At 38.5% G+C, this 11,786-nt stretch overlaps 1 protein-coding gene across 3 annotated transcripts; it reads left to right on the top strand.

Annotated features, from left to right (window-relative positions):
• The first annotated feature begins 2,119 nt into the window (after positions 1 to 2,119).
• Positions 2,120 to 10,294, top strand: LOC149029408 (small G protein family protein / RhoGAP family protein). Of its 3 annotated transcripts, none has more exons than XM_089141804.1 (10): positions 2,120 to 2,239; positions 2,668 to 2,733; positions 2,843 to 3,117; positions 4,256 to 4,318; positions 4,398 to 4,416; positions 4,839 to 4,937; positions 5,033 to 5,110; positions 5,192 to 5,436; positions 8,504 to 8,666; positions 9,518 to 10,294. In XM_089141804.1, the coding sequence occupies exons 2-10, from the start codon at positions 2,673 to 2,675 to the stop codon at positions 9,661 to 9,663; spliced, it is 1,149 nt and encodes a 382-aa protein (XP_088997930.1). In that variant the 5' UTR covers positions 2,120 to 2,239; positions 2,668 to 2,672; the 3' UTR covers positions 9,664 to 10,294. The 3 variants fall into 3 exon arrangements, with proteins under 3 accessions (XP_088997930.1, XP_088997927.1, XP_088997924.1); XM_089141801.1 differs by having other exon boundaries at positions 2,638 to 2,733; positions 9,518 to 10,293; XM_089141798.1 differs by having other exon boundaries at positions 2,632 to 2,733; positions 9,518 to 10,293.
• The last annotated feature ends 1,492 nt before the right edge of the window (positions 10,295 to 11,786 follow it).

Genomic DNA, 11,786 nt, shown 5'->3' with positions numbered 1-11,786 from the left:
TTTTGGACAATGGTCGATATGGTAAACTACACTGGCTGCTTATCTGGGAAACAATCTAATAATCCAAGAGAACTCTTTAAGTTGGCACTGCAATGGAGTCAAGCATCCATCAATGGAATCTCCGATGAGCTAGCAATCAAGATAAAAAAAAACAATTACAGGGCAGCCCCATAACTAGGTTAGATCAAAATAAACGTGGATCTTTTGTATGTGTATGAGAATGAGAAAATGGCATTGAAGGCACAGGAAGAGTCAATGATGGACGAAAATTGTTCTGCTTTGCTGAGTTGTGAAGTTCAGATGGCTTTGGTTGCAGAAGCCCTGGCTATAAGAAACCCTCAAGCATGGGTAAAAGCAAAACAACTACTTGGTCCGCTTAAGCAAGGTTCCGGTATCGAAATCTTGTGGATGCAAAAAATTCCCGTTGGGAGACTCACCCACCACAGCCAGGTGTGCTACCCGGGTCGAACACCGGATTAGTGAGGGCAAAGCCTTGGAAACCAGGGTTGGCAACCAAAAAAAAAAAAAGCAAAACAACTACAAAGCATGTATATAGAAGGTGATAACCAGTTTCTTGTTGCTGGTTATATGTATAGAACTATCTTCAGGATTGAGCACAATATAAAAGATAGGCCATTCATTTGCTTCAAAACTTCAGGAGAAGGATGTGCAACTCTGAAAACTCTTGTTGTACTGCCAAGGATAGGATGTGAGTTTGTTCGAACAAATTTTGGCTATGATGTGCTCGTGTGCTAGGGTTTGGAACTAACACAAGAGAATCTAACAATCAGGCTATATGAATTTTCTCTGTCTTGGCATATCAAGGATTTTGATAGTTTTTTAGATAAAACAACCAAACTCGTGGGGTTCTTTCAATAGTGAACTTATGCCATTTACGATATAACTAGGGAAGAAGAAAAACTAATTGTAAAATAAAACGATAAAAGTGTAATGTAGTCATTTGAATTGAGTTTATCCTTACAAATGCAATACACTAGGTATTTGCAGAGGAAATCATAACTATCTTCTCATAACTAGCCGAACGTAACTTCTAAGTAAACTCCCAACAGTTTGGAGAAAAAGGAATTTGAATATGAGATGAGCAACTGCTTCATCCTTTCTAGATTTCAGCCACCCTAGATGAAATTGGTTTCGTCCTGGGTTAGCGCTGATGTAACCCTTTGCTCCTTTTACCTAATTGTTTACTCTTGGATTTTTTCAAGAACCATCAAAGTTAGTTAACATGAGGAGCACAAGTTGTAGAAGTACAAAAGAATACCAACGGGGGTTGGTCCAAGTGATAAGCAGTTTGGTCCGCTTAAGCAAGGTTCCGGTATCGAAATCTTGTGGATGTAAAAAATTTCCGCTGAGAGACTCACCCACCATAGCCAAGTGTGCGAGCCGGGTCAAACACCGGATTAGTCATAGCGAAGCCTTGAAAACCGGAGTTGACAACAAAAAAAAAAAAAAAAGAAAATACAAAAGAATACCTCCATAGACAAGAGTTAAGAGATCTTAAAAGGATAAGGCACCATATATAAAATGACTAATAAGTTTCATAGGGTATAAGGGAGCAATATGTTCCTGCCTTTGTTTGCTTGCAGTTGTCAATGGAGAATGTTGGTTCTAAATTTCCAAGTTTAAGTGAACTCTGACTTCTACCCTAAGAAAACGAAGACTTGGTCAAGAGTTGACTCAGATGCGCATGACGCGAAGATCTTCGTTATCCCTTTTCTTTTTTTCGGTTTTTGTTTTTTCAGTTTCAGACTTTTAGTTTAGCGGACGACACGAAGTAGAAGAGTTGTGTATCCAGTACAGCCGATCCCATCGAATTTAAATCTTCGTCTATAGGTTATTTAAATCTGGACCCTTCACACGGTATTTTTTTATCCCAACGGTCGTGATCTTCTTCCACGTTTACGTGCGCCGCCACGATCAATATCTACTATAATACTCACTCATGACGTGACATAAAAAACCAAGACTAGCTGTCCCCGTCCAAGTGAGAGCACAAACAATAATTGCCACGTGGCAACATATTATTCGCTGTTACCTACTTGAAGTTTTACACGTGTCATCCTAGTCAAAAGATACGGTTCTCTCCAGTCTTCTTTCATTTTTCGAACTGCACAAAGCCAAACGCTGTGTCTCTCTCTCTTTCTTTGATTCCCGTCAGCGGCGTTAGTTTGTTTCTTAGTCTCTTTGGCTCGTCACTTTGCTCGCTAAGAAGAACAGAAAGGTGAATTACTAGGGTTTCTAAAGTTCCCTGATTACTTGAGTTAGTGTTTCCTCTTTCTTTTGATTACTTAATTTTGATTGCCAGAGCAGATCAGTAGTAAAACCTGGTTTTCATTTATCGTCATTTGTAGAGTTCCAAGAAAAATCACTATAAATGCACAAATTTTCTTGAGAATCAATCATGGATTGACTCGGATGATGGAGTTCAGATTTAGTAGAAGTTTGTCTATTTTTTGCTCGATCTTATCTCCTAATATTTCAGAAAATGAGCCATTGGTTATCTATTGGATTTTGTGAATTAATAATTTCCTTGTTTGGATCTTTAAGCAACTGCGAAATCGTGTTTATCGATCTCCTTGATGTATGTTGTGTGTTTCGGTTGATCTTTTTTAGGATCAGGTTAATCATTACCTTTAGTACCCTGCGTAGATTCCATGCCTTCCGTTGTCTCGCCTCAGTGGCAAGAGAAGGCTAGTGGCTTCTTTTCTTCTTCAGGTAAGTCCTAAGAGTCCTCTGTTTAGCATTTTAAATATACTCTTTCTGCACTTCTGCTGCGATTTCCTATTTCTTCTTTTGAAGTGTTTGTGAAAATGCCCAATTGCAGGGATCAAGCTGAAAGAAGCTGGACAATCGGCTGGGACGTTTGTGGGGGAGGTTGCAAAAGACGCAAAGGGAAATGTTGCTGATGCTGCAGAAAAAGTTGGCTCCCTGGTGAAAAGCCGATGGAACCTTATTCAGAAAACTACCCTTCGACCATCATCAAAGGATGCTGTTCAGGAACGCCTACGTTCTGCTGCAGCTAGTACCGGAACACTATTCAAGAAGGGCATCTTAGAGACAAAAGACAAGGTTGCTGTCGGAAAAGTTAAAGTTGAAGAGGTAAAACAGACAGCGATACAATAGACAAGGTTACTGGAGGGATGCCTTTTCATACTTGTTTATCTAAGCTGCCAACATGTCCTATGAAGTAAATGGCTTCATTGCATAATTATATCTGAGCTATATGTGTCCAATATGTGGTATGATTCACATATTTTTTGTTCAAAGGAGTGAATTCTTCCCAATTTGCACTGGCTTTCAGAATAACAAGTGCCTTTATCAGATTGAAGGTCAGAAGTATTTGTGAATCATACAGAATAAAAAAACTACCCATTTTGCATTTTCTTAAGGGCATGAGCAAAATGACTTGTTTGGTGATGTGGAATCAGTCTCACCAGGAACCCATGTAAAATAGTGAAGAAGTCCTCCTTTAATTAGGATTGGTTCAGGAGTCACTGTTATAGGATTTTATCACACTAAGCCTGCTAAATTCAACTTACGGGTTATAATCAGGAGTGGAAACCAATAAACAAGAGCCTGCTTTGGCAGCAAGGACTGACAAATCATTAAACAGTTCTTTCAAGTGCAGTTTCAAAAATAAGAGCCTTGAGGAAACAGTAAATGCTGGGAGGCTTGTGTTCCCCCTCTTTCAGCACAGTCTCACTCTCATGTAAGAACTGCATTGATTGTCTGACTTCAAATATTTATCTGATCCTCTCATGCAGATCTAGTGAGTGGTGGAGAAAAGGATAATTGACAGCATTTAAACTGTTTTTTTCTCTTTCTTTTGATAGTTAAGCTCCCAAAGAGAATTGAACTCATGGCCTCTTACTTGTGAGGCATCAATCCTTGCTGACTGAGCAAGGGTTAAATGGTTCACTTCATTTTTCCTGGGAATCTTTTCCATATCTTTAATTGAAGAGTCACAAGGGAATAAGAGAAAGAGGAGGGTGAATAGGGCATTAATCTTAGTATTTGGAAGGTGGAACTAAGCTAATGACTGAGCTGCATTCCCTGACTCCCCCTTCCATCCCTCTTGTGTAAATTCTCAGACAAAAATTATATAGCCTTGTATGGAATTATCAAAAGGATTCGACAAACATGTGCTTGCTTATGTCAGTAATTGTTTTAAGTGAGTGTAGAATTCAGTCTCTTTGTTAATCTAATGAACAGCCATCATGTACTGCTGTGTTGTTAGGTGGCAAAAAAGACTGCACAAAGAAGTAAGACAATTTTAAATAACATCGAACGTTGGCAAAAGGTAAGTAAGCCATGAAAGATTTTCAGTTTTGTATTCAATTTCTTATTCCAAAGCTCTTACCCTGTCTTTCATTCTGCAGGGAGTTGCGAGCACTGATGGTGAGCTTTACATCCTTTGATCAGTATATTATATGTTTCATGTTAAAGATAGATAGATATTTTTTTTGTTTTATATGAATTGTTTGATGTTTAATATCTTGGTTGTGTGGCTACATGACTGGCAGAATGATCTGTCGTGGTCATAGTTAGCCACACATCCAGAGAATAATTACCACTGATGGTTTACTTCTTGAGTCTGGTAATTTGGTGACAGTGATTGTGCTCTGGCACAGGTTTGCCATCTCAATAATGTTGTTTTGAGTATTGGAAGATTGATATACTACTTTGTGTGTGGGTTTTTTTTTGTTTTTGGTGGGGGGGGGTTGGATGGTAACCACTTACTGTATTAACATCCCTCTTTTTTATTTTATTCTTTTGTGGTACTTGTTTAGATGTTTAATTCTAACTGTTTCTTTCCTCAGTATTTGGAATTGCAATTGAGATAACTGTACAACGACAACAGTCCACCAGGCCTGTTCCTCAAATTTTGGTCAAATGTGCAGATTATCTCATATTATCAGGTGGTCATTAAAAATATTATAATAAGATGTCAATATATTCCTTATGTAACTATTAGTTTTCTGACAGTAAATTTATTTGTCTGTTTGCTTTGTAGGACTAAACTCAGAGCACTTGTTCAGATCTGAAGGTGATAAAAAGGTTATTCAGCATTTGATTTCGGTATACAACCAAGGTATCCTTTTTCAAAATAGTTTTCTGACCACTTGTCAGGGGCTTGTATCAGATTAAGTAACTGTATATTGATTTTCTACAGATTGGGATGCCCCATTGCCAGAGGGTGCAAACCCAATGGATGTCGCAGCACTGGTGAAATGTTATCTTACAAGCCTTCCTGAGCCACTTACTACATTTGACCTTTATCAAGAAATCAGAGATGCTCGTTCTAGCGTACACGCAATGAGAAGCATATTAAAGAAACTTCCAAATGTAAACTACATGACACTGGAATTTGTCACCGCACTGTTGCTGCGTGTGAGCCAGAAGTCACTTCTTAATAAGGTATCCTTTCCTAATATACAAATGCATCCCTTATCTCTTCAAGTATGTCTTTACAAAGAACATTATATCCATGGTTAATCAGCATCCATCTGTTTGTTATGTTTTGCCAGAGCATTTGGTCACTAATTATCACATGGTCTCTGCTTGGTCAAGCAGTCATGTCTCTGTAATTAATTTATGCTATATATTTTAATTTTTTATGAGATAAACCTGAGTTCCTGGGCAATCAGCTAACCTAGGGGTTTCATCAGCCTCGCATATGGATCCCTATTTTTCTTGCACTTCAGTAAAAGAGGTGACCATTCTTTGAAGAATGTGTATTTTATTGCCTCGATTAACTTAGAACCAGATTTTGTTTCGAAAATGCATGGAAGGTTGCTGTTATTAATCGACAAATTATTTTCCCTGGGGAGATATCTTAAGCCTCCTTTTCTATCTGATAACTTCTTGACTACCAATAATTCTGGTGCAGGCTTCAATTCCCTGTCTGTTCGATAGAGCCAAAGATTCACCCCAACCAATCGGGGTACACTTTGAATGTTGGGTTTAGGATTGGAACTAAGGCCAGGGGGTCTGGATTGAGTTTAGCTGGGTTCGGGGCTTATTCAATCAAATATTAGGCTTTAATGTAAATAACTAGTAAATTGGAATTTAGGTTTTGATGGATGGATGAGATTGGCAAGGGGACCAAGTGTGGGGGTTTGTGATGAGATGCTGTGGTCTGATTGTGGAAGAACTATAGTAGTTGTATGCCAAGTAATTGCAGTTTTGTGGAATTAGAAACTTAGAAATGAAACTCAAGATAAATGGAAGATTATAATCAACTAATTATTACTGAAGGAAAAGCCTTTTTATTTGAAACAGTTGAAGAAAACTCAAGGAATTGAAGGAGATTGTCAATCAACTTAAAAGGAAGCTTGAACTGACCTCCTGGATGCTTTCCTACTGGAAGTAGTCATTTGGTTCAACACCAATCCCATCAGGGATTAGTTCATACACCAAACTGAGCTTGGACAACGGAGGAAGAAGGCAACATTTAGCAACTTCATTGATTGAATTTGGGTACAATACTTGCCTCCATTACAACCTCATATAAAATTCCCAAAACTAGATTCCTATACTAGAAAATAAAGGCCTAATCATTAACCAGATAGACAGCTTAAACTGACTAGGAAACTGAAGCAGGCTCAAAATGAAGTCCTAATCTGGGCTACCAAACAATTAAAAGAGAACACTTGAAAAGATTCCATTAATCTCACAAAGGGAATGTTCTAATGAATTAAGCTGGTCCAAACCAGCAAAACGGTAATCTATAACATAAAAATAACAAAGTATATAGAGCTAATTAAGTTCTCAACCTAATTACCCTACTTTAGGCCCTTAGAATTTACCTATTATTCGCCCAGGGGGGGGGGGAAGCTTTGGGTTCGCAGTCCCAATATGTATATAACCCAAACCTAGGCTATTCCTAAACCGAGCCTATTTGAGTGATTAATCTGCATCAGAGAGTCTTCATTTAGTTTCCCATTTAGGCATTTAGTTTTCTAGTTGGATAGGTTTCTATTTTTCTTTTACTCATACACATGTAATCTCAACTTTGGGATGAATGCGTTTTAGCTTGTGTGGCCTGACGCAGTAGGGTTTTGCTGTGGATCTCTTCTCTCCCCATCCTCTCTGCAAATATGGTTCATTCCTTCCATCCCTTCTCTTTGTTTTGAATATAATCGGACATTGTAGAGGATATCACACCTGTCCTACTGATAAAATATATTTTGGAATAGGGGTCCAAAAAGTTTTAAACGGTTTTCCAAAATATAACAATGCTGCACCTCCATTATTTAATAATACGAGAGATGTACAAATCCGTCTCAAATTGGTTTAGCTCAGTATTGTGGCTGACAGTTCTCCTTCCATAAGCAACCCAAAGCGTACGATTTGGTCACCCAACTCCTTCAATGTAGTTGAAGACTAGTCACAATATGGGAATATCCCTGTGGTGGAGTAGTTATGAGTCCCTCTGTACATATTTTATCTTAGAATCTTATTCCCCTTTTTTCTTCTTTTTTCTTTTTTAATTCAAACTTAGAATCTTATTCAAGCTTTGTCTCAGATTCTTCTTACAGATAGCAGTCTAGAGTTATGTAATTACATTCAGTCCTACTTTCTCCCTCATCTCTTCTCCTCTTTAAATTATGGTTGGGATTCATTACATGGTGTCTTAACAATGAAGAAGAAGAAGAAGAAAATCTGCAAGCTTGAGAGGAGGTGAGGTCTCTGCAAGTTTCAAAAGAATAATATTTTTTTTTTCATTTCACATTCCTGCTTGGGTACATTTGTTAAAGTTTGTTCACCTTGATCTGGGTTCTCTCTCAAAGCTGCAGATCAGAATCAGTATCAAACTATAACCTATTGTCTTGGTTTTTCTGATTATTTGCTGGGAGAAAAGAAAAGCAAGTGGCAGGCATAAACACTTAGAAGCAAAATTCTAAGCCAATCCTTAACCTATTACTTAAATACTTGCTTTCCTTTTGACCTCATATATAAGACTTAAAAATAGACTCCTACTAGAAAGGAAAGGCCTACCCCAATCCGTAAACTATTAGTTAAGCTAAACTGACTAAGAAATTGGGATGGACTTCGTTTACTCCTAATCTGGCCCAACTGAAACTCTAAAAAGAAAAACTACTAAAATCACTTAAACTGAATCCCTGGTTGACCCGTTCAATTTAAAAACCATACCAAAATAATTATGGAACTAGAACATCTGATGCTGTTGCCACCTCTTTGACCCATAAAAGTGGCCTATTACATGGAAAACCCATTGAATCAAAGGCCCAGTATTCGTAGAACCCAACCCTGGACTTGCTTCTAATCGAACAATCACATTCTTGGTTATGAACATGTGTCATTATTGTCTCCCAATGACATATGATGCATTATTTGTCAGTTACAAAAATTGGCTTGAGTAAAAATCTTGGACAGTCAGAAATATGAATAAGTAATATGGAATGGTTGCAGTATATGGTCCAGCAGTGCTGCGCTTGTCAACTAACCACTTTACATGCAGATGGATGCTCACAGTCTTGCTGTGGAAATGGCTCCTATTATTATTTGGCAGAAGGGGAAAAGACCAGATCATTTTAGCCAGTTTTGCTATCATACAACTGAGGGTCCTTCCAAAAATACCATAGATCAAAAACCTGCTTACAGTGACTGGGACACTCTTTCAGGTAAGTGTTCCTTAATTTAATTATATGAACTATGTATGCATTGTGGGTTAAAAGTCAATTATAGTGTTAGCTTAGACCTTGAGCCTCAAAAATCAGCTTGGTTAATGGCCTTACAGTTCATCTCTAAAGTCACTAAACCATCTGAGGGGACTTGCCTCAAAGTTTGAAGAAGATTGCCAGAATTTACTGCTTAATCTTATATATGTTCCCATACTTCAAGTTGGGTTTTCATTACAGGACCAGATTTTAAAATTGCCCCCTTTTCCTTGTGTGTCTATTTCTTGCACCTCTTGTTCTGTTTAAAGTATGAACATTTGATATTCCATTCTCTCTGATATATTTAGGACCTTTATTTCATGAAAAGGATTTCTTTAAAAGATGTTTGTAGAGCTAAAACCCAAATCTATTGGAGCTTATATGAGTTCTGTTGCCCCTCTACCAAGGAGTCTAGATTCTGTCCTTCTGCAAGGATGTCCAAGACACTCTAGAAGCCAAAGTTTCTCATTGAGAGCCCCCATTTCTATGCCATGATTGAGTTTATGGTTGTCTCAACTTTTTATTTAAATCCAATTCTCTTCTTATTCTCCACTTCATTCAAATAACCGTGTTGGTGATGGAATGGGTTGCAATCCCTTGTTTTCAGAAAAGGGTTGGATTTCATAGTTTTCATTTTCCCTCAAATGCACTCTATTTACATAGCATTCTTTTAAAACACCATGATATTCTTTTCTTTTTTTTTCCAAACCTTTCCCTGCAGTTTCTGAAGAGGTTATAAAATAATTCAAAATTTTGGTTTGCTTAACCACTTTTATTTGGGATGACCAATGTCTTTTAATTTGCGATTGCTACAGAAGGTGACATGACTGATGCATCCTCTGCCATTCCCTTAGACGATGACGGCTCACCCACCGATTTTGGAGCTATTGAGGTTGTTCAGTGTCTTATTGAGCATCATAGCACAATTTTTACAGATGCAAATGAGACTGTCTGGAGATAACTTCCGTTTATTGAGCCCTAGCCCTCCATAGTCAGATGACTGCTAATGGACTAACTGGCATTCGATCCAGAAGAATTAGTTTCATTGCCTTGAAATTGAAAAGGATGTCCTGTAACAAACCTTCACAGGTCGTCCATAGGGTTACTTGGACCTTGTTGTCTATAGTACCATCTTTAATTCTCTTTTGATGTTTTTGCCAGTTATATAACATCTGATTGAGGTTGATGTCCATAATTGTTTTTGTGTTTCATAGGTAATTGATGTGCAAAATTGTGGATTCACAGTTATATATTAGATTTCTACAATAGAAAACAAAATCTTTGATTTGGTTTCTGTGTCCTCATGATTTCTTGTCAAACCTTCCTCCAATAAAGGGGTAATACAGAACACGGAACTATACACAGATGTAATCTCTTTCAGTCTTGACTAGTTTGTGCGTTGCTAGCTAAACATCCATGCTGTTCGCGTTCCTGTTTTATTGATAGAAAGTACGAAAAGATAATAGATGAACATAATTCTCCTCTAACCATGACATATTCCGTGCAGACTTGCACCAAAAGAAAATTCCCTTGTGGACTTGTACTGGTCATGCTTATGCAAGGCAAGGGTCTTTATGCCTAATAAGATACAGCCACCGATGGGCAGAAAAACTAAAGATTCGATTTACTGTAAATTTGTAACTCATTATTATAAGACAAAATTCCTGAAAATGCTAAAATACATTCAATTTATCCAAGAATCAAGTTCGAAATGTCGGAACTGTGTCGCTGTGTCGGTGGTTGGCGACACCACCGACACGGCAACACAGACCGAAATTTCGGGCGACTTTTTGCATGGGTTAGATGAAAAATCAACCCCCAGTTTCGAGGGGTATTTGGGTAATTTTAGCTTGATTTTTGACATGTAGCCTAATTTGAGGCCAATAAACACATTGAGAATGTTATTTTGACTTAAAACATAACCTGAACTAATGTTCCTAATCAACACATGTCCAATTGTATGCAACCGTGAAACTAAAAATCTGGAAACTCATATAAACCAAATCATCTAAAGTCTACAATTCATTATACAAGTACATAGAGTCATCCAATCATCTCAAATCTCTAACTCTTAATTCCAAGTAGTGTGCCTAGGTGGATTCAACTCCCATTGACTATGCTTTCTCCAACCCATCCTTGCCCCCAACAAATTTTTACATATTTATCCCCTCTCATTTGATACTGATAGTGCTCTAGATAGTCATCAATTGCAGCTTTATAGTGATCATCTTCCGCCTCCAAGAAAACTCCCATGTGAGGGAAGTGAGAATAGGGCCAAGGAAGCTACCGCATGCCTAATGATGCTATTGTTGATGCCAATGACTGTCAAGTTATGGACTCATCAATAGACATTAACCTCGAGAGATCAAGCTCATAGTAACTATCATCCTACGAGTGCCCATAATACGAAGTACTAGAGGGGATACCCATACCCATACCATACTATGCATGAGAAGGAGGGACACCATAAATACCAGTAGGCCCATAAGCATATGTGAAGCCTACAGAGCTCATCCAAACTCATGGACCCCATCGCTCCTGTTAAGTTGTCCGTCGGATCCGAAGGTTCTACATAAGAACCATAGGATCCGTAAGAACTATAGGATTTGTAACCATAAGATTCGTGTGGGAAGGTGACATCATCATAACCACCTCTGTGTTGTTACTACTTCCCATGGCCCTTCCCTTTCCGATGGTGGCTCGTATCAGGATATTCAAGACAACAATGTTGCTCACCACCATGATTATAATCCTAGGTGGCATGTGTGAAATGATTCTCCCCAGTGTATATGAGTGGGGGTTGTTGTGTCTTTGGTAGTGGAACATGCAAACGCTCTTCAATGCCTCCACCACCACCCACCACCATCATCATCATCATCTCCCTTGCCTGTCTGACTGGGAGCGAGTGTGTCATTTGGATTGTCATCTTGCCGCTCCTGCGTGCCTGGTGCCATCATCCAATCCTCATTAAAGTACCAGCTGCCTCTGCATGTGGTCCATCTCAAGAGGCCATAAATTCGTCCACATCAATCCCTATAGCTTGAGCTAGCTCTTGGTTAGGCCTCCCTCTAGGTTGGTCCAACA

This window comes from Hakea prostrata, chromosome 1, assembly GCF_041222555.1.
Source record: "Hakea prostrata isolate BN-2017 chromosome 1, UWA_Hpros_2, whole genome shotgun sequence".
NCBI lineage: Eukaryota > Viridiplantae > Streptophyta > Magnoliopsida > Proteales > Proteaceae > Hakea > Hakea prostrata.
The sequence above is the reverse complement of the archived record's forward strand: the minus strand, read 5'-3'. Positions and strand labels throughout refer to the sequence as shown.